The 23,455-nt window shown below is 40.7% G+C and overlaps 1 protein-coding gene across 6 annotated transcripts in view; it reads left to right on the top strand.

Annotated features, from left to right (window-relative positions):
* The window catches only part of LOC126203424 (apoptosis-inducing factor 3), a 91,223-nt gene that overhangs the window by 30,673 nt on the left and 37,095 nt on the right, over window positions 1–23,455 (top strand). For all 6 annotated transcript variants that reach the window (XM_049937736.1, XM_049937737.1, XM_049937738.1 and 3 more), the window contains exons 6-7: window positions 2,343–2,509; window positions 13,744–13,865. In XM_049937736.1, coding sequence (XP_049793693.1) covers window positions 2,343–2,509; window positions 13,744–13,865 — 289 coding nt within the window. The remainder of the gene's footprint in view (window positions 1–2,342; window positions 2,510–13,743; window positions 13,866–23,455) is intronic.

Here is a 23,455-nt window from a genome sequence, read left to right as displayed (position 1 = left end):
TCTGTAAATATATCAGAGTTAAATGGCCATATGTCTGAAACCCGAAAACCACTAATCACATTGCTGGGTGTAAAAGCTTTACAGAAAGCTCTACCAAAAATCTCGGAGATATCATAGATAGAGATAGTTTTCCCTGGATGCGCTGTCATCCAGTCTCCTGCAGCAGAATTGTAATATGCCTTCAGTGGACCATACACTGACCTATCAAGGGGCTGCATTTTGTAGGATGTATGGGGAGGAATTGTCAAAAGAGTAATTCCATTTTCTTTTGCAAAATGTAAGGATTCCAAACTAATATGACTATAATGATTGTCCATGATGATAAGTGCTTTGTGTTGAGCACTGCATTTTACATACTTATGAAAATGTTTTAAAAACAAAACAAAATTATCAGCTGTCATCCAACTGCTGGAATGAGTGGAACCACTGGTTCCAGGAGGAGCTCCATGCAGCATCCTATCCTGCCAGTTCACACGTGGAAAGATCATGAAAGGTGGGATGTGGCCTCCTATAGCATTTATTGCACAACATGCTGTCACAAGTTCACCTCTCTCGGCAGAAGTAACTTTTCTTACCTGTTTCTCTCCTCTTACAGCCGCTATTTTTCCTGGTTTGTGGACTGTAGTAAGACCCGTTTCGTCTATGTTCCAAATAGATTCTGGACCAAGAACTTCCCTAGTGATAATCTGGCGAAGATTATCAAAAAACTGTCTAACATTGTGTCTATTAAAGCTGCTTCCTCTGCTTATACTGGTTCCTTCTGGTGTACGAAGAGAGAGTTCAGGATGCCTTCTCATGAAACCTCTGAACCAGTCATTTCCAGCTTTGCCCTCTTTCTTCCAATTTTCAGGAATTTTCTTTTTATTTTCAGAAGAAAATTGATATGCAAATGCACGCACACTTTTTGCACTCAGTCCATGGTGTAATTTGCTTGCCGTTTTCAAGTATTCACATAAAGAATTTTCTTCCTCAGTTGAAAACACCTGAGACTTGTTGTATGTAGAAGAATAACAAATTTCAGTATCTTGACTTAACTGCTTCCTAACATAGCGTTTTAAGGTCATTAGTGGGACTTGAAATTCCTTTGATGCTCCTCGGAAACTTTTTCCCCCAAGGCACGCCATTACTGCAAGTTCCATACTTCTAGAGTCAATTTTTTTCCTAGCTTTGACTCCCTCTTTCCTTTTATATGTAAGACCCATAGTTCTGCAATATAAAGCAAAATTATGATACTTTTTGTTTTAATTTATTAGACCTAAGTTTCATTTTCACCCATATTGTATAATTCATTGCATTATATTACAATAAAATGCCTATATATTATCATGTGTTGGGTGTTGTATGTCTTACAATAATGTGATACCAGGAAAACAATTAAATCTTTGGGAAACACTTGAACAGGGACACTTGATCCCTGGATCAAGTCTCACCAAGTTCTTGAGGATCAAGTCTCCCCATAAGACATAAGTAAACAAAATTGCTTCTGAATGCTCCCTAACCTACAATTAGCATTTATTTTCAGTTATACTTTATGCCTTAAAGTATGAACTTTTATAGGAAACAGTTACCAGCATTACTTCTTACTGAATTAATATGTAAAAATAATTGGATTCACTTACCAAAATAAAAGTTAATTCGGTGAAAAATCTTTCTTTCCCTCTTACTGGACAGCAACAAAAGTTAAACTCACAGATGCAAATTACAACAATGGAAAGTGGATGGCAAGAAACACTGATGCCAACACAAAAAAAATTTAATTCCCCAAAATGGCCAAAATAATGGGAGGAACAAGTCTCCCCCACTGATCAAGTCTCACCACTCTCCCCTATAATAGAGGGAAACATTCCACGTAGGAAAAATATATCCAAAAACAAAGATGATGTGACTTACCAAATGAAAGTGCTGGCAGGTCGACAGACACACAAATAAACACAAACGTACACACAAAATTCAAGCTTTCGCAACAAACTGTTGCCTCATCAGGAAAGAGGGAAGGAGAGGGAAAGACGAAAGGATGTGGGTTTTAAGGGAGAGAGTAAGGAGTCATTCCAATCCCGGGAGCGGAAAGACTTACCTTACCCTTAAAACCCACATCCTTTCGTCTTTCCCTCTCCTTCCCTCTTTCCTGATGAGGCAACAGTTTGTTGCGAAAGCTTGAATTTTGTGTGTATGTTTGTGTTTTGTTTGTTTGTGTGTCTGTCGACCTGCCAGCACTTTCATTTGGTAAGTCACATCATCTTTGTTTTTGGATATAATATACAACTATGTAACATAAGTAATTAACATAAAAGTTTCTCAAAATACTCAGAGGAGCTGTAGCGATTTTTCTTTTTATGTTCTAGGTGCAGCTGGTATGTCTTGTGCTGAGACATTAAGGCAGGAGGGTTTCAGGGGCCGGCTGGTTCTTATAACAGCTGAGAGGTATCCACCTTATGACCGCATCAAGCTTAGTAAAATGTTGGATGCAACCATTGATAAGTTGGCAACGAGGCAAGATAGTTTTTATCAGGTATATGGTTTATATTGTAATGTTTTGTGACCTGTAAGTCACAAAAATCTAGTTCCTTCTTAGATTACTCCTGAAAGTTACCACTGCGTGATCTGAGGTGCCTTGTCACAGTCCGCGTGGCTCCCCCCGTCGGAAGTTCGAGTCCCCTCTCGGACATGGATGTGTGTGTTGTCCTTAGTGTAAGTTAGTTTGAGTTAGATTAAATAGTGGGTAAGCTTTGGGACCGATGACCTCGGCAGTTTGGTCCCATAAGACCTGACCACAAATTTCCAAATTTGAAAGTTACCAAATATTTTTTTAAAAACTGATTTTTTGTTGAAGTTCATTTTCAGAAGTTTGCCAGTATGCTGCGGCTAATGAAATTGAGCATTGCTGAGGATTATGAATTTAAAATAAGACATATGTGGCAACTGTCTGAGGCAGGCTGCCGTGTGGAAGAATTATATCCTTATAGCAGGCATGAATTACACAAACCATTGTCTGTAATTTCTGAGCCAGCTGGTGTGGCTGTGCAGTTCTAGGTGCTACAGTCTGGAGCTGAGCGACCGCTACGGTCGCAGGTTTGAATCCTGCCTCGGGCATGGATGTGTGTGATGTCCTTAGTTTAGTTAGGTTTAATTAGTTCTAAGTTCTAGGCAACTGATGACCTCAGAAGTTAAGTCACATAGTGCTCAGAGGCATTTGATTTTGTAATTTCTGATGCTCAGTTTTCACAGATGGATGCTGTCAACAGGGACAATTTTGAAATGCATGATGGCAACCTTGACTAAAAATGTATTAAATCAATAACAGTATTCTATAAAGAAACACTATCATGCTATATTATTTACCTGTAGCCCTCCTCCATTCTCTTATATAAAATAACTTAAAATACCTGATTACTTTACAAAGGAGTTAAGTTAAATATTTGACTTTAAGCTTGTAAGCAGGAAAAAGTTCAAATGAGATGTGAAATTATGCTGAAAGTTTGTTGGAAGCCAGTAAGTGCTCTCATTATGAAACACTGAATGAATATAGTATGAATAATTGGTGTTCCATTTTAAGAGAGAGAGAGTTTTTTACACATCTCAATGTTTATGACATCGTGTCTTCTGAACTGCAAGTAGTTCAGTGATACAATTTTGCAGGTACATTCAGCAATATACTGTCTGCAAACTGTGTTGCAAATAATCAGTAGTAAAGAAGTGCTGAAGTAAAATGTGATGCCTGATAGCGAAGTTTTCTTGCATCCCAATTCTGTAGTCATGCCAATGTACAAGGCTGAACAGTGTTTATATATTAGGTGGTATGACATATGTCGTTTTGCATGTGCGATATGTCATACCAGCTATTATGTAAACACTATTCAGCCTTCTACCACCAAATTATCAATTAGGATAAACGGGCATAGGCAGAGGGTATATAGTGGCAAATCGCAATATTCTGCTGCAGAGCATGCTCTACAACATGGCATTCGTGACCTCGGCACCTGTTTCGCTACACGCGCTATCTAAATTCTTCCCCCAGACACCAGTTTCTCAGAACTCCCCAGGTGGGAACTATCACAACAACATGTCCTTGGTTCTCACCACCAATCTGGCCTTAATTTATGTTAATTTCTTCCGTCTCAGCTTTTCTTCACTGTAACTACTGTTTGTTTCACTTTGTTTTAGTTTTCTACGTCTTTGATTGTCTTTCCTGTCAATTTTTCACCACCCCCTCCCACCTATGTTATGTACAACGCACTTAGCTTCCAAGTTTTATTAACTCATGCACGTTGTTTCGTAGGAATCTCTGGCTTGCATATTACCCTGCCTTCTATCTTTAAACTCTCAGGTTTTCAAATCTCATCTGATGCAGTCCCCAACAATCAGTCTTTCCTTCTCATCCCATGCGTTAAGTTCTCATCCCATGCGGTAAGTCTCTCCTGAGTTGTGGGTGACTTTCCAAAATCTACTCCTTTTCCTATACCTCTCCTGTCCTTTTCCTTCACCCGTCTTCCTTCCCCTTCAGTCCTTCTGCCTGAAGGAGCCACTGGCTCTGAAAGCTTGCCAATCACAACAGTCTTTTATGTGTGTGTTCTGCCACAGCTTGGCGAATAGATTTTTTATCTATCCAATTAAGTAATTTCGCAAAGGTTTGAAATTTATATGTAAACTTGGTTGAAAGTTGGTAAGTGCTCTTGTTTCCAAATACTCGATGAATAAAGTCTGGTTATTTGCATGCCACTAGTTATGCTGCTGCAAGACAAATGTACAGTGTTAAACTTTTAACATCAGATTATTATTCTTAATGAGTGGATTATGACAGCATTTTAAATTAGGTCAACAAGTACATGCAATACAGAAAATCAAATTTTTGTTGCTCTTGGGTTCCCACTGAAATTATGTGACAAGTAAGGCATACTATGTGTGTGATCAAATTATCACATTGGTGTACACTTCAGTTAGCCTAATTTGTTTTTAAGGACTGAACACTTTGTAAAGAAATTTTCATTCATACCTTTAATACTCAAGAATAAAGATTGAATGTATGATAGTAAACTTTTAGATAAACTTTCTAGCTTATATAATATGTGCACTGACGCAATTTATGTCACATTTCCAGTTATGGAGGCTACAGTGTGTTTTAATTTTAAAATTGAATACTTGCAACAGACTTGACAAATAAGGTTTTAAACATTTGATCTTGTTTTGAGTGCTCTGATGACAGCAATTTTAATTCTGGAATAGTTCGTGCAGCCTGCTTTTCAATGAATTGAACTTAACTTTTTAAGTGCACTTGTTTAATATTCTTTTAGCTCAAACATTGATAATCAAGAATTAGAATGCCTTTAAAGACAAACTATTATTATTATTATTATTATTATTGTCATCATCATCATCTCCCCAGGAGACTCACCACTCTCTTTGTGAGTTTATGCTTGGCTACCACCAAGCCCCAGCCTTTGCAGCACCTCTTGCCTTATTGTGCCTGCTGCGTTTCTGTCCTCCTGCTATTCTTTTTCCCCTCCCTTCTGAAGTTTTGTTATCCTGATATCGGAACGGTCCTTAGTCTGTTTTTTCCTTCTTTCTTCATTTTTCACCTCATCCCTTTCCTCAGCTTTGGTGTTTGATCTCTCTCTCTCTCTGTTTTTTTTTTTTATGTGGTCCTGAAGGCCAGTCCACGCATTTGACGTGTAACAGGTGACTAGGTAATGCTTAATTCCCAGCTGTGGGTTAACAGTAGGGTTTGTACATACCTCTGGTACAGGCCGGGCCCAGGGAAGGGTGATTGCCTGAGCTGTTACCTTCGCAGTTGCCAATTGGTCCCTCTGATCGTAGTTCGGGAAGTATGACCTAAGATGTGAACACTCACCGAAGTTGGGTGAGCCATTACCTGTGAGGGGTCTCCCAATCGGAAGGAGTGCACCATCGGAGAAGCTGGCAATTGTGGGGATTTTTGCGTAATGAGCCAATCATCTTCATCTCATTAAACGTCTAACAAACATAAGTGGAATGTGGCTAAATATTCGATAACTCTCCCAGCTACACCTCCGCTCCTTGTGATGTCACATACCGAAGGAGGTCAGCCTTCAGTTCATCTATTTATTGTTCAGAAATGCATTGATGCAGTTACAAGCACTGGGAAATCTTGCTCTCGGTTACATAATGGGACTTTGCTTCTGGAGTCCATTTGCGATTTTCAAGCCCAACAGTTGCTTACAGCTTCACTCCTTCACAGGTATCCTGTTTGTGTCGAGGCCCATTGTACCTCGAATTCTTCACATGGTGTTATTTGCGCTCAGCTGCTTGATGGTCTGACCAAGGGCAAAATCCACCATTATCTCTCTGTTCAGGGCATCACTGTGGTCCATTGCATTATGAAAATGGTTGATGAAAACTTAGTGCCTACACACTCTCTTTTTCTTACATATGGTTGAGTAGTGCTTCCGTTGTTAGCTAATTTATCAAACGACGGGAACAGGAGTGTTTGGAGAGGAACCGCAGTGACTATAATCGAGTGTCAGATGGAGTTTATGTCCTAAACTCAGTCTGTAGTGACACTGTGCCCCTTCAAACCTCTCTTGAAGCTGTGGCTGTCAGAATAAGGGTGACACAGGAAATAACTGTCTACAATGTATATCTTCTTCCAGATGGTGCAGTACCCGTGAATGTATTAGCTGCACTGATTGATCAACTCCATAAACCTTTCCTACTTCCGGGAGATTTTAACACCCATAACCCCTTTGTGGGGTGGCACTGTGCTTACTGGCCGAGGCAGAGATGTCGAAACTTTACTGTCTCGGTTCGACCTCTGTCTCTTAAATACTGGGGCTGCCACACATTTCAGTGTGGCTCACGGTAGTTACTCAGCCATTGACTTATCAATTTGCAGCCCAGTACTTCTCCCATCTATCCAATGGAGAGCACATGACGACCTGTGTGGTAGTGACCACTTTTCTATCTTCCTATCACAGCCACAGCGTCAGGCCCACGGACACCTGCCCAGATGGGCTTTTAACAAGGCAGACTGGGAAACTTTCACCTATGCTGTTACCGTTGAATCTCCCTCACACGGTAACATGGCTGTGATGGTTGAGCAGGTGACTACAACAATTGTTTCTGTGGCAGAAAACGAGATCCCTCGCTCTTTAGGGTGCCCGAGGGGTAAGGCAATCCATTGGTGGTCGCCGGAAGATGCTGAAGTAATTAAGGAGCGTCGACAAGCTCTACAGTGGCATAAGCGGCACCCTTCGCTGGAGCGCCTCATAGCCTTTTCTCTGCCTCGTGATGACTGGGTGTTGTGTGATGTCCTTAGGTTAGTTAGGTTTAAGTAGTTCTAAGTTCTAGGGGACTGATGACCATAGATGTTAAGTCCCATAGTACTCAGAGCCATTTGAACCATTTGAACCTCATAACCATTAAACGGCTCCGTGCCCTTGTTAGCCAACTTATCAAACGACGGGAACAGGAGTGTTTGGAGAGGTATGTTTCGACCGTTGGGTGCCATGCATCACCTTCCCAAGTCTGGACAAAGATGAAACGTCTTTTCGGGTACCAGACCCCAACAGGTGTTCCCGGTGTTACCGTAAATGGCGTATTATCTACCGACGCAAACGCGATTGCTGAGAACTTTGCTGAGCACTTTGCTCGATCCCCTGTGTCAGAGAATTACCCTCCAGCCTTTCGCACTCTCAGACGACGACTGGAAGGGAATGTCCTCTCATTCACTACACGCCACAGTGAATCCTATAACGCCCCAGTTACAGAGTGTGAGCTCCTCAGTGCCCTTGCACATTGCCCCAACACAGCTCCTGGGCCTGATCGTATCCACAGCCAGATGATTAAACATCTCTCATCTGACTACAAGTGACATCTCCTTGTCATCTTCAACCGGATCTGGTGCAATGGCGTCTTTCCATCGTAATGGTGGGAGAGCACCATCATTCCAGTGCTCAAACCCGGTAAAAACCCATGTGATGTGGATAGCTATCAGTCCATCAGCCCCACCAACATTCTTTGTAAGCTGCTGGAACGTATGGTATGCTGGCAGTTGGGTTGGGTCCTGGAGTCACGTGGCCTACTGGCTCCATGTAAGGGCGGCTTCTGCCAGGGTCGCTCTACCTCTGATAACCCTGTCTCCCTCGAGTCTACCATCTGGACAGCCTTTTCCAGGCGCCAATACCTGTTTGCCGTCTTTTTTGACTTACGTAAAGCATACAACACGACCTGGCGACATCATATCCTTGCCACATTGTATTAGTGGGGTCTCTGGGTCCCGCTCCTGATTTTTATCGAAAACTTCCTGTCACTGTGTACTTTCCGTGTCCGTTGGTGCCTCCCATAGTTCCATCCATATCCAAGAGAATGGGAGTCCCATAGGGCTCTTTATTGAGTGTGTGTCTATTTTTAGTGGCCATTAACGGTCTAACAGCAGCTGTCGGGCCCTCCATCTCACCTCTGTGTGTGCAGATGAGTTCTGCATTTCGTACGGCTGCTCCAGTGCTGGTCTCGCTGAGTGTCGCCTACTGGGAGCCATCTAGAAGGCGCAGTCGCAGGCTGTAGCCCCTGGCTTCCAGTTTTCAGCTGCAGAGTCGTGTGTCATGCACTTCTGTCGGCATTGTACCATTCATCCGGACCCAGAACCTTACCTTCCTGACGATCCACTCACTGTAATGGAGACATTTCGATTCTTAGGACTGGTTTTTGATGCTCGATTGACTTGGCTTCCTCATCTTTGTCAGCTTAAGCAGAAGTGCTGGCAGCACCTCAATGCCCTCCATTGCCTGAGTAACACCAATTGGGGTACGGATAGCTCTACACTGCTGCAGCTCTACAGAGCCCTTGTCCAATCCCAAATTGACTATGGGAGTATGGTTTATGGTTCGGCAGCACCCTCAGCATCTCCTTTTCCCACCTGCGGCAGTCCATCTCCCGCATCAGTGGCCCAGGTTGGGGCTAACAATTGCGGTTCGCGTGCGGTCCTTTCTCTCTGAACTGGAGTCCTTCTCTGTACCACCTCTACTTGCGGTCCGTTCATGTACGCCTCCATGGTGTACGCCTCGGTTGCAGTTTCGTCTGGACCTTTCAGGTGGCCCTAAGGACTCCATTAACTCTGCAGCTCTCCACTGGCATTTCTTCACTCTCGATTATTGACGTTTTCTGGGGCTCTGAAGTGGTTTACACCGGTGGCTCGATAGTTGATGGTCACGTCTGCTTTGCCTACGTTCACAGCGGTCGTATTGAACAGCATTCCTTACCCGATGGATGCACTGTGTTCACTGCAGAGCTGGTGGCCATTTCTCGTGCACTTCAGTATCTCCGTTCGTGCCCTGGGGAGTCTTTTCTTTTATATACTGACTCCTTGAGCAGCCTGAAAACTATCAGCCAATGCTACCCTTGTCATCCTTTGGTAGCGTCCATCCAGGAGTCCATCTATGCCCTGGAATGGTGCAGTCGTCCAGTGGTTTTTGTCTGGACCCCGGTCATGTCGGAATCCCAGGAAATGAACTTGCTGACAGGCTACACGGGAACCACTTCTGGAGATGGGCATCCCTACAACCGACCTGCATTCGTTATATGCCGCAAGGTTTTTCAGCTTTGGGAGACGGAATGGCAAAATCTCAGTATGCATAACAAACTGCGAGCCATTATGGGGACCACGAATGTGTGGAAGTCCTTAATGAGGGCTTCTCACAGGGACTCTGTGGTTCTCTGCCGGCTCTGCATTGGCAATGCCTGGGCGACTCAAGGCTACCTCCTAAGCCACGAACACCCGCCTGAGTGTTGGTGTGGCGCCCGGTTGACAGTGGCTCACATTCTTCTGCTATGTCCTTCTTTGGCTGCCCTGCGACTTCATCTTCGGTTGCTGGACTCGTTATCATCGGCTGATTTGGTTTTGTTTTTCATCTGTGAGGGTGGGTTTTATAATTCGATTTGAGTTTAAGTGCATGTCCTTTGTTCCTCTGTGTCCTCCACCCTAGTGCTTTTAGGGTGGAGGTTTTAATGTGTGCAGTGTGGCTGGCTTTTCCTTTTTATTTTCGTGGTTGGCCAGCCACTGTAATCTGCTTCCTTGTTTAACTCTCTTCTAACTGTCTCTTTCATCTTTGTTATTTTCTTGTCCTTTTGTTCCTTTTAGTGTTCGTTTCATTTCCTTCGTTCTTGTGGCCTTTCCTTCCTTTCTGTTTTGTGTTGTATGTCTCATCTGTTTTATTGTCACACTTGTGGCATTGTTTTATTAGAATTAAGGGACCGATGACCTCATAGTTTGGTCCCTTTCCCCCTCGTTTAAACCAACCAATCAATCAACTTTTCATCCAGTATTGTCTGTACCTTGGTGCCCATAATAAAATTGCTTCCAGTACTAAATGTTGTACTTGATTCATGGTGTTGCTTTCGGATTTGGACTTGATTGTGGTTATGATATGACATATTATTAATTCCGCCCAGGATTTTTCAAATTTTGCCATTTTACAAGGCAAATTTGAGCATTTACCCAATTAATACTGAGACAAGGAAAGAAAATAGTATGGCCCTTCTGTGAAGAGAAGTTCTGGGAACATTTTGAGTAGGTTAGCATGGTGCATGAAAAAGCTTCACAAGGTACCAGACTGTCATACTTGTTGTTACTGTCCTAATATTTTTCTGCAATGCTGGCTTAATGTTATGTACATCAAACTTCATCAAGAAATTGTTTGTCATATTAGCAGGGCAGGCCTCAAGAGTTCCTCAGGGAATGTCTCATGCGAATAACTGTTTAGTGCGTTCTTTGCTGTAGATTTAAATTAATAGAGGGAAATATTCCATGTGGGAAAAATATATCTAAAAACAAAGATGATGTGACTTACCAAACGAAAGCGCTGGCACGTCGATAGACACACAAACAAACACAAACATACACACAAAATTCAAGCTTTCGCAACAAACTGTTGCCTCATCAGGAAAGAAGGAAGGAGAGGGAAAGACGAAAGGATGTGGGTTTTAAGGGAGAGGGTAAGGAGTCATTCCAATCCCGGGAGCGGAAAGACTTAATGTCTGCTTGTGTCTGTATATGTGTGGATGGATATGTGTGTGTGTGCGCGAGTGTATACCCTTCCTTTTTTCCCCCTAAGGTAAGTCTTTCCGCTCCCGGGATTGGAATGACTCCTTACCCTCTCCCTTAAAACCCAGATCCTTTCGTCTTTCCCTCTCCTTCCCTCTTTCCTGATGAGGCAACAGTTTGTTGCGAAAGCTTGAATTTTGTGTGTATGTTTGTGTTTCTTTGCTGTAGATTATTACACATGAAAATATTTGTAATATTATGAGACTTTTGTCAGTTTACCACAAAGTAAAACAATGGAAATATGAAAGAAATCGTTAGAATTCCGTTTTTGCATAGTTAAATTTTGAGGTGGTGTGGCTACTAAATCTTTTAGTGGCACTGAATTGTAAAGTAACAATCAAAAATATTGTTTCAATCACTGCAAAGCATGATTGAATTCCATTGGTAGAGTAATGGTTGCCTCGCTCCGCTAGGTTCTTAATCAACATTTCATTTTTTGTGTAACTTCTTCTGTTGATGCATGAGGTTAATGATTTTTCTGATTGCTTTTAGTTGTGAGAGCACAATAGCTCACATCTGAGAATCCACAGTTGCCTTAACTTTGTGTGGTCTTCCAGTGAATCGACTGTTTGTACCGTTCTTGGGTGTCCAGCCTGGTGCAATTGTCTTTGTAGCTTGTTATTGTGGCAGTGTACCTTGCCATCATCTTCAGGGGATTCCTATGGAATGAACATCTTTGTTACGTCCACCTCTTTCATACTGTAACATCTCCCCACCCCATCCTGCAGCACTACCCAGTTGCACGACGTATCGAGTGGAGCGTAGAGGGGTGGGGGGGGGGGGGGGGGGCATTGCTGAAGGCTGGGTGTGGACTCTGGTCCTTCAGTGCTTCTGTAGATCCTGTCCGGCATAGAAATGGCTCTCAGCTAACACTGTCATTTTAGTTGGTTGAGTGCTGTGTCCCAAGCTTTGCTTAGGGTGTAGCCACTGTTTTTCATGAAGCCCGTTGGCCACTCAAATTCTGGTAGCCTCCTTCAGAGCACAGTTCTCCCAAAACTATGATGTCTGTCTTAGCACTTCAGTTTCTTCATACTTCATTGAGCCCCTTTAGCTATACAATGTTCTGCAACCACAGGTCTTATTGGTGGCTCAAGTTCATTATGTCTTCTGTGTTCCTTGCATCTTTGTTTGATTGTCCACACAATCTGCCCAATGTACCGAGCGAGGTGGCGCAGTGGTAAGACACTGGACTCGCATTCGGGAGGACGACGGTTCAATCCCGCGTCCGGCCATCCTGATTTAGGTTTTCCGTGATTTCCCTAAATCACTCCAGGCAAATGCCGGGATGGTTCCTCTGAAAGGGCACGGCCGACTTCCTTCCCCATCCTTCCCTAATCCGATGAGACCGATGACCACGCTGTCTGGTCTCCTTCCCCAAAACCAACCAACCAACCAACCTGCCCAATGTATGCCTTACCACATCTACATGGAATATTGTAAACATCCGGTTTACCGAGCACAAAGTCGTCTTTCACTATACCTGATATTGCACATCTTTCCAGAGATGGACAGAAAATGCATTTACTGTTAAATCAAGCTAGTATTCTGCTAATATTATTTGATACTTTGCTAGTGGATGGCAGATGTGCCATTGTCTTACCCTCCTTATTGTGTTATATTTACTGGGTCTGTATCTTCTGCGTGAAGGTATATTTGATTTGTTTCCCACTGTATCCATTCTTGAATACATCCTTTAAGGTGATTGAGCTCTCTGGTAGCTTTCTTTGTGCTATATTGCACAGACCCTGCACACCCCCACACTGTGAAGGATGACGGCAGCTGACAGCATTGAGATACACATCAGTGTGGGTGGCTGTCTTGTATATACTGTGTCTCATAGTGCTGTCCTTTTTGTGCTTGCGTAATACATCAAAAAAGGGGAGTTTGCCATTCTCTTTCACCACTATGGTGAATTTGATACTACTGGGGTGCCAACATTTCAGATGTTTGAAGAACTCCTAAAGTTTTTCACTCCCATGTGGCCACACAACAAATGTTGTTTCCAGAGCTTTCTCTTCGAAATTCTCCATAAAAAAGTTTGCCACAACCCTGTTGATAGAGAACACCCCATCACAATGCTAACCAATTATTCATAATAGTTGCTATTTAAGAGTGAGAATGTTGATGTGAGGACTGATTCAAAGAGATTAGTCAGTGTTGGGTTGAATTTCTCCCTAATCAATGTGAGGGAATCTGCAAGCAGCACTCTGGTGAAGAGGGAAACTACAGCAAAGCTCACAATAAAGTCCTGGTCACGAAGGCATAGTTCTTGCAGCCATTGACTGAAATGTACAGAATTCCCGATGTGATGGTAACATTTACCAACGTAGAGGCCGTTAAATATTCTGCCAACTGGTAAATAGGTGAGCATATCTTGTTCACAAGTGAACATAGAGGAGTATATTATTTAGGGGAGCATATTATTTGTGAACCTCTGTTAATCTGTGGGCCTTTGTGGTGCAGCAGCTCGTGTTTTAACTTTGTTTCTCTGTTTCATCTATAGAAATCCCGCATGAACTTTTTGCCAAAATATTTGCTGTATCTGTCATTATTACAGAATCAATTTCCAACTTTGTGATTTTATAATTTCAATGACTATGTTAATATAATTATAGCACCATAATTGAGTTTTAATTTTATTTACATCCCATGACTAGTTTCTTGTATTTTAGGAATATAATATTGAACTCATGCTGTCAACTGAAGTCACTGGTTTGGACACGCATCACAAGCAGCTGAAGTTGGGAAGTAATACTCTGAACTACACATCCCTTTTTTTGGCTACTGGTGCAAAGTGAGTATCTGAATGTTTTGGTTCATTATAAAAGATGCAGAAGTTATAGTTGTAACTTAGCAGTAAGAGTACCGTCAACCCGTCTGTTTCTGACACTACTTCACAGACAAAGTGATCTGCATTTTCAGTGAAAATGATACCTATCTTACAGCTCATGGATTGTTTCCTGTTGTTTTCATTTTTTAACATCCAGTGTCACAGAGGAAACCACATTATAAGTGCAGGTCGGCTCAACCCGGTACTCGGTGTTATGTCAACCATCGTATTAAAAGTACACAGGAAAGAATGTTCACAAATATCCCGGTTGATATCGGCCTCTATTTTATATTATTCTGTTATTTATTTTTTAACTTTTTTTAAAAGGAATTTTGGGATCGGAAGATGTGGACTTCAATATATTTTGTTAAGTGCATACATTATTCAATTTTGTACTCACAAATTTAATAAAAAATATTTAATTTATTCCCAGACATAAAATTACGTCAACGTAACACCATATTATCACAATTATTAATGAACTAATTAACCTGAAAATTAGGGGTTCTGCAATGATGTTTATTCCTAATTAGTTGCTTGACTGACCCCTCTGTTGTTCAGCATTCTTCTGTAGCACCACTACCAAAATCTTCTGTTCTCTTCTTGTCTAAACTGTTTACTATCCATGTTTCACTTCCATACATGGCTACACCCAAGACAAATACCTTCAGAAAAAACTTTCAACGCTTAAGTCTATATCACACTATGCTGTCCGGTGACACCACAGTGGTGTTGTGTGCAAAATAGTGGTCAACAGCCAGCAACACCACAGCGCTGTCATGTGCATAGTATCGCTCAGTGGCCGGTGATATCACAGTGGTGTCGTGAGCACCGTATTGCGCAATGGCTAGCGAGAGCACTTTAGTATCTTTTGCATGCTGTTGGTGTTTTGTTTAGGTAACAGTAAGTTACACACGTCAACAGGTTTTTTGTTTTTATAAGTACTTGTGCTCTTTCTTCGTGGCAGACAAAAGAGACAATATGATTATTTACGATGAATGCAAGGACGTCTTGTCTGATATTTCAGACAACTTGGCCTATTGGGAAGAAGACATTAGATATAAAAAAAATGAAAGTGAAGCAGAATCATCAGAAGATAGTGAAATACGTCCAAGAAGAATTCGGTGAATGCTATGGTTGCCAACTGATTTGGATGAATCAGACGAATAAGACAGTGCACAGTGGTCAGACTTTGATTTACGACCAGTAATAAATCTGAAGGACCTCCGGGTCCATACATAATTCCCAAAGATACACAGATCGTTTTTTGAGGATATTATAGAATTATATATTGGGAATGATCTATTTGAATATATTAACAACAAAACCAACAAGCTCTTCAGTCAAAATTGCAATAGAAGGAAACTGGATGAAAAAAATGCCAAATTTGTCGATGTTACGGGACCTGAACTTGGAAAATGGTTTGGGCTTGCTATCCTTATGGGAATTGTTAAAGGGGGGGAGGGGGGGGGAAGCAAGGTTCGATGATTGTTGGTCAACGAGTCCGTTGATAGACACCACGATATTTCACAAAACGATGTCCTGCAACCAATTCAGATAAATATTATCATTTTTACATTTTTCCAACAACAGTATACCAAATAATGCCAACCGGCTTTTCAAAGTGCCGTTTGTAATTGATTATTTTTCCAAAATGTTTCAAGAAACTTTTAATCGAAGTCAAAACACCTCAGCCAATGAAGGAATGATACCATGGTATGGACGGTTAAATTTTAAAGTTTACAATCCATCGAAAATTACGAAAAATGGCATTTTCATTCAGATGCTGTGTGATTCGAGTACAGGATACAATTCCTCATTCAAGATACACTACTGGCCATTAGAATTGCTACACCAAGAAGAAATGCAGATGATAAACGGGTATTCATTTGACAAATACATTATACTATAACTGACATGTGATTACATTTTCACGAAATTTGGGTGCATAGATCCTGAGAAATCAGTACCCAGAACCACCACCTGTGGCCATAATAACGGCCTTGACACACCTGTGCATTGAGTCAAACAGAGCTTGGATGGTGTGTACAGGTACAGCTGCTCATGCAACCACAGTTCATCAAGAGTAGTGACTGGCGTATTGTGACGAGCCAGTTACTCAGCCACCATTGACCAGACGTTTTCAATTGGTGAGAGATCTGGAGAATGTGCTGGCCAGGGTAGCAGTTGAACATTTTCTGTATCAAGAAAGGCCCGTACAAGACCTGCAACATGCGGTTGTGCATTATCCTGCTGAAATGCAGGGTTTCGCAGGGATCGAATGAAGGGTAGAGCCATGGGTTGTAACACATCTGAAATGTAACGTCCATTGTTCAAAGTGCCGTCAATGCGAACAAGAGGTGACCGAGACGTGTAGCCAATGGCACCCCATACCATTAAGCCGGGTGATACGCCAGTATGGCGATGATGAATACACGCTTCCAATGTGCGTTCACTGCGATGTCGCCAAACATGGAGGCGACTATCATGATGCTGTAAACAGAACCTGGATTCATCCGAAAAAATGACGTTTTGCCATTCGTGTACCCAGGTTCATCATTGGGTACACCATTGCAGGCTTTCCTGTCTGTGATGCAGCGTCAAGGGTAACCGCAGCCATGGTCTCCGAGCTGATAGTCCATGCTGCTGCAAACGTCATCGAACTGTTCGTGCAGATGGTTGTTGTCTTGCAAACGTCCCCATCTGTTGACTCAGGGATCGAGACGTGGCTGCACAATTCGTTACAGCCATGCGGACAAGATGCCTGTCATCTCAACTGCTAGTGATACGAGGCCGTTAGGATCCAGCACGGCATTCCATATTACCCTCCTGAACCCACCGATTCCATATTCTGCTAACAGTCATTGAATCTCGACCAACACGAGCAGCAATGTCGCGATACGATAAACCGCAATCGCGATAGGCTACAATCTGACCTTTATCAGAGTCAAACGTGATGGTACACATTTCTCCTCCTTACACGAGGCATCACAACAACGTTCCACCAGGCAATGCCGGTCAACTGCTGTTTGTGTATGAGCAATCGGTTGGAAACTTGCCTCATGTCAGCACGTTGTAGGTGTTGCCACCGGCGCCATCCTTGTGTGAATGCTCTGAAAAGCTAATCATTTGCATATCACAGCATCTTCTTCCTGTCGGTTAAATTTCGCGTCTGTAGCACGTCATCATGGTGTAGCAATTTTAATGGCCAGTAGTGTATATTCCAGTGCTGGACAGCCTTTAGCAAGAACAGTAATGTAACTGTTGACACATTCTTATGGTAAGTGGCCTCAGCATGGATAATAATAATAATAATAATAATAATAATAATAATAATAATAATAATATCCTTTTCTCAGACGTTACATCTGGTTAAAAATTGAAAGTGACGTGGACATTGATCAAGCGTGACTTCCTTTTAACTGTACGGTATATGTTACATTGCATTTAGGAACTTTTGGGTAATTGAACATGTATCAATAATTACAGATTTCTGTAGTTGTATATACAAGTTTGGATGTGTTATTGTTATTGTTATTATTATTATTATTATTTACATTTTATGGCCTTCATTGGACCACTCTAGCCAACTTCATACAAAGAATTTTTCAGTTTCCTGTCAGCCCAGTATTCTTCATTCTCTAAGATCTCGTCCTTCTTTCTTTATCGGAAATCACCCTTCCTATTGTCTGTTTGTTGATTCTCGTTTGCAGTCTGGTTTGTTTGTCTGTGAGTTTCCTGATTTTGTCAGTGTCGTTTCTTAGATCTTCCAATGTAATCTGTAGCTCATCCGTATCTTCTGTTATTTCTGTAATCCACTGAATGTTGCACTTACTATTCCACAATTTTTCTATTATTCTCCTGATGATCATATTCTCTGGTGTTCTGATTAGACGTCCGAAAAATGAAATGCATTTCTTCCTGATTGTACTCATTACTGGTTCTATTTCCTTGTAGACTGTTTCATTTGTAGCTACTCTCCAGTGTCAATCTTTCTGGTACGATTTGTAGATGCACATTCTGATGATTCTTCTCTCTGTCTTGAGTATTTTGTCTGTTTGTGCAGTGTTAGTTGTTTTGAAGATGGCTTCACTTGCGTATGTTATTTATAGTTGAGTGGCTGTTTTTTAGTGTTTTAGTTTTGTTGCTATTGACAGGCTCTTTTTGTTGTAGGTGTTCTTGGTGATATATTGTGGTCTGGTCAATTTGTTTATTCTTTTATGCCATGTTGGCTTTTCGTTGAGGTTATATGTTATGATTCCTCATGGATAATTATTATAACAGTGTAGAACTTGCTGAGAAGGTACTTGAAAAGAAAATTCGATTTTTGTGGAACGATACGGCAAAATAGAGGATTTCCAGAAAAATTAAAGCGCGCAAAAGTCAATGTGTTCAAAGCTTGTCATCAACGGACAGGTGAAGTACTCACCGCACAGGTATGGAGAGCTTCGAAAACTAAAATGATATGAATGATCTCTACAATACATAATGCCACTTTGACTGACACGCAAAGAAAATGTAGAAAAACCAATTACTCAATTTAAAAAACCTGAAAGTGTATTAGACTACAACAAATACATGAAAGGAGTGGATTGAGCAGACCAATAGTTGGGTTGTTACCCTATATACTGAAAAACTATAAAATGGTCAAAAAAGGTTAAAATGCACATTATTTAATGCATTCTGTACATGGCAGAATACAAGAATGTCCGCTTTCACAATTTTTTATTGAAAGTGTCCGATTCAAGGATTAAAAACCATGTACCTGCTTCTGCCACTACATCGCATGTGTCTCATCATGATCCAGTTGACATTTGCCCATCACATAAAGCAAGACCAACTAATACATATTTCCGAAACGAATAAATGAAAATGAAGAAACCGCCATGTATGTTAAAAGAGAGAGAGAGAGAGAGAGAGAGAGAGAGAGAGAGAGAGAGAGAGAGAGAGAGAGAGAGAGAGACAAACAACAAATTTAATGTGCAAGTCTTGTGGAGTTGCGTTACATCTTGAAGACTGTTTTGCTGCGTATCATATGAAAGAGAAATACTAAATACCAGAGGCAATGCAAATAAATAAATATATGAAACAAACAGATTTTCTATTTATTTACATATGTATATCTCCGAAATTTCATGAAGGTAGGGGAACAGGGTTGTTAACTAATGAGAACTAACGATGAGATTAGTAAAACTTTACAATTTATAATCTCCTGATAATGTCAAGAACGGCCGGCGACAAGCCAAGTAATCCACCATAACACTGCCGGTGCCAAGTGACTAAATTTGTAGGAGAGGTGCAGGCAGCAAAGTGTTAACAAATTTCTCTTCTTCAGAAAATATAATGTTATTGGTTAGATCAAAAATCTACTCAGTACCAGATGAGATGAGAAGGAAAGACTGATTGCTGGGGACTGCTTCTTCAGGTAAGCTTTTCTTGCCAATGCAAGTCAAAATCTTATGTCATTCCTACTTTGGCTATCGTCAGTTATTTTGCTGACAAGATAGTGAAAACTATCTAATACTTCAAGTGTGTTGTCTCTTAATCTGATTCATTTAGCATCACCTGATTTAATTCGACTACATTCCTTCATTCTTGTCTTGCTTTTGTTGATGTTCATCTCATATCCCCCTTTTCAAGACAATCTCTTAAACTGCTCTTCCAAGTCTTTTGCTGTCTCTGACAGAATTACAATGTGATCAGAAAATCTCAATTTTTTCATTTCTTGTCCTTGGATGTTGATGCCTAGTCTAAATGTATCTTTGGTTTTCTTTACTGCTTGCTTAATGTACAGATGCAATAATGTTGGGAATAGGCTACAAACCTGTCTTTACCTTCTCGACCACTGCTTCCCTTTCATGCTCCTTGACTTTTATAACAGCCCCTTTGTTTCTGTACAAATTGTAAATAGCCTATCACTTCTTGTATTTTATCCCCTGTTACCTTCAGAATTTCAAAGAGAGTATTCCAGTCAACATTGTCAAAGGCTTTTTCTAAGTCTATGAATGCTATAAACATAGATTTGTCATTTCTTAACTTATCTTCCAAGGTAAGTTGTAAGGCCAATATTGTCTCGCATGTTGCTCTTTCTTTTTGTCATCAGTCTTCTGATTGGTTTTATTTGGCCCGCAACAAATTTCTCTCGTGTGCCAACCTCTTCATCTCAGAGAAGCACTTGCAGCGTATGTCCTCAATTATTTTCTGGATGTATTCCAATATCTGTCTTTCCATGCAGCTTTTACCATCCGCAGCTCCCTCTAGGACCATGGAAGTTATTCTGTAGACTGTTCACTCCATTCAGCAGGTCCTGTGATTCTTCTTCACTTTCACTGGGGATAGCAATGTCATCAGCTAATCTTATCAGTGATACCCTTCCACTTTGAATTTTAATTCCAGTCTTGAACCTATCTTTTTTTTCCATCATTGGTTCTTCGGTTTAGAGAGTCAGAAATGCCTCTCTAGTGCCTTTACCTTTCCTACAGCCAAACAGATAGTCATCAGCACATCCTCAATTTTCTTTTTAATTCTTCTGTATATTATTCTTGTCGGCAACTTGGACGTATGAGCTGTTAAGCTGATTGCTCAAAGATTTTCGCACTTGTAAGCTCTTGTAGTCTTTGGAATTGTGTGGATGATGGTTTTCCAAAGTCAGATGGTATATCACCAGACTCATACATTCTACATACCAACATGAATAGTCATTTTGTTGCCACTTTCCCAATGACTTTAGAAATTCTGATACAATGTTATCTATCCCTTCTGTCTTATTCAATCCTAAGTCTTCCAAAGCTCTCTTAAATTCTGATTCTAATACTGGATCCCCTATCTCTTGTAAATTGACTCCTGTTTCTTCTTTTATCACATCGGATAAATCTTCCTCTGATAGAGGCCTTCAATGTACTCTTTCCACCTATTTTCTCTCTCCTCTGCATTTAACAATGGAATTCTCGTTGCACTTGTAGTATTACCATACTTGCTTTTAATTTCACCGAAGGTTATTTCTACTTTTCTATGCGCTGAGTCAGGCCTTTCGACAATCTGTACTTTTTTGATTTCTTGACATTTTTTGTGCAGCCATGTGCCTTAGCTTCTCTGCACTTTCTCTTAATTTCATTCCTACGTGACTTGTATTTCTGTATTCCTGGTTCTCCCTGAACATTTTTGTACTTCCTTCTTTCATTGATCAACTGAAGTATATCTTGATACCCTGGTCTCTTCACATTTACCTTCTTTGTACCTTCGTGTTTCTTTCCAACTTCTGTGGTTGCCCTTTTTAGATATGTCCATTCCTCTTCAACTGAACTGCCTACTGAGCTATCCCTTATAGCAATATCCATAGCCTTAGAGAAAGCATATTTCTTAATTCCTTAGTACTTCTGTATCCCACTGTTTTGTGCATGTTCCTACACTTCTCCAAAATCAAAACTGATCTTCCCCGAGATCGGCTTCTACCAGGTTTTCCATTCTTCTGTAAGGAATTGGTGTTAGTATTTTGCAGCCATGACTAATTAACTAATAGTTCAATAATATTCACATTTGTCAGCACCTGGTTTGGAATTGAAATTATTGCATTCTTCTTGAAGTCTGAGGGTACTTTGGCGATCTCGTACATCTTATGCCCAGGTGGTTCTAACAAAATGTCATCTACTCCAAAGACTTTTTTTGACATAGGTCTTTAAATGCCCTTCTCAAACTCTTCTCGCAGTTCCATATCTCCCAACTCATCTTTGTCTATGTCCTCTTCCATTTCTATAGTATTGCCTTAAAGTTCACCTCCCTTGTATAGATCCTCTGTATGCTCCTTTCAGCGTTCTCTTCGTTGCTTCGTAAAAGGTTTCTACCTAAGGTCTTGATAGTCATACAGCCGCTTTCGCTTTTCTCCTAAGTCGTCTTTATTCTTCTTGTGGGTAGTATCTATTTTTCGCCTAATGAAATATTGTGCTAACTCCTTACATTCATTCTCCAGCCATTCCTGCTTAGCCATTCTCACTTTCTGTCCGTCATTTTTTAGACATTTGTATTAATTCTCACCTGCTTCTTTGTCTGTTCCCAAGGTAGTTTGTGGAATTTCTTACTTCTGTGCAGCATTTCTTATTTATAATGCATTTGTCTCTGGATCTTCAATTGCTTTGGCAAAATCTGGACATTTGGAAGACATGGCTGTGACCTAATGCATTACAGAGAAGACAGACTGTGTAAGTATAAAAATCGCAGTAAGACAACAATGGTCTTCATGGTAGAATGAAATCACTCTATAAAAAGTGCAACTGCTCTGCCTCATCAGATGCTTGGTTGACTCTGTACTGGAACACTAAATTTGTGACTAGTTTCTGTAATGTGGAAAAAATATTTTTGTTGTAATATTTGGTTAAGCTGAAAATGATGATTATAGAAATAAGTTTATTTGTGTTTTAGTACAGCTTGAAAGGGTGGATAAAAGTTACACACAATACTATTTTATTAATTTCACTATTGGCAACCATGAGTTACAAATCGTCAGTGTCACACAGTATGTTGTGCACACCTTGCAAGGTCAAAGGGAGATCTTAGCAGTTGGCTAGAAGCCAGCAGTGCCTGCTATTAGCTAATTTTGTTGGCATAAACATGCAAATTTAGAAAGTGAACACAGTAGTCGAATTCAAGCACCCAAGGTCCGTTATAGACAGTTTAGCAGCAGTGAATTATAAAAAGATTCATTTCTGCATGATGATGCGTAATGTGGACAAGTTACCGTCCAAATTTACATCTACATTTATATTTAATTCCAAGCCACATTATGATATATGGTGGGGGACACTTTATGTATCATTATCATTTATCCTTTTCCCTGTTTGGAAACGAATGGTTTGTGGGAACAGCAGTTGATAAGCCCCTTTGTGAACTCCAATCTCTCTAATTTTACCTTCAATGAGGTTTCACAGATCTACTTAGGAGGAAGTAATGTATTGGTTGCCCCTTTTTGGAGTGAACATTAACAATAAAGCACAACATAATGCAAACACGTATCTTGCTGTGTCTGCTACTGGAGTTAGTTTATCATCTATGTGATGTTTTTGTGCTTTCTAAATGAACTTGTAATGATGTGTGCTGCTCTTCTTTGGATCTTCTGTATTTCGTCTGTCAGTCCTGTTATAACTCTTAACTTGCCGTGAAACAAGCTAATGTTACACTCTAAGAGGATTTCAAATTTTGATTGTGTATGTATCTAATGTATAATGGCGTCAGACTATAATTTTGAATATGGTAAAAATTAACAGAAAGACTAAATGGACTTTAACCTTGAGAGTTAATGAAAGTGGTAAAAATTTACGATTGGAAAAATGAACGGCCCCAACCCAATTAGGCACATTAATTTGTAAATATATGTTTAAGAAAATTGAATATTGGTTATTAAAGTTACTTTTGTTGGTTTTTCGCTTTGAATAGAGCACAGGATACAGACTGAGCTTTGTGTAGCAGCAGTTATCAATAATGTACACATCAGTAATTTTGGAAAGCAAATTTGCACCAGCTGATACTAATAACAATTACACTAAAGATCATTACTTAAACCA

Source organism: Schistocerca nitens, chromosome 9 (genome assembly GCF_023898315.1).
Source record: "Schistocerca nitens isolate TAMUIC-IGC-003100 chromosome 9, iqSchNite1.1, whole genome shotgun sequence".
Lineage (NCBI taxonomy): Eukaryota > Metazoa > Arthropoda > Insecta > Orthoptera > Acrididae > Schistocerca > Schistocerca nitens.
This window is presented reverse-complemented; position numbering and strand designations above follow the sequence as displayed.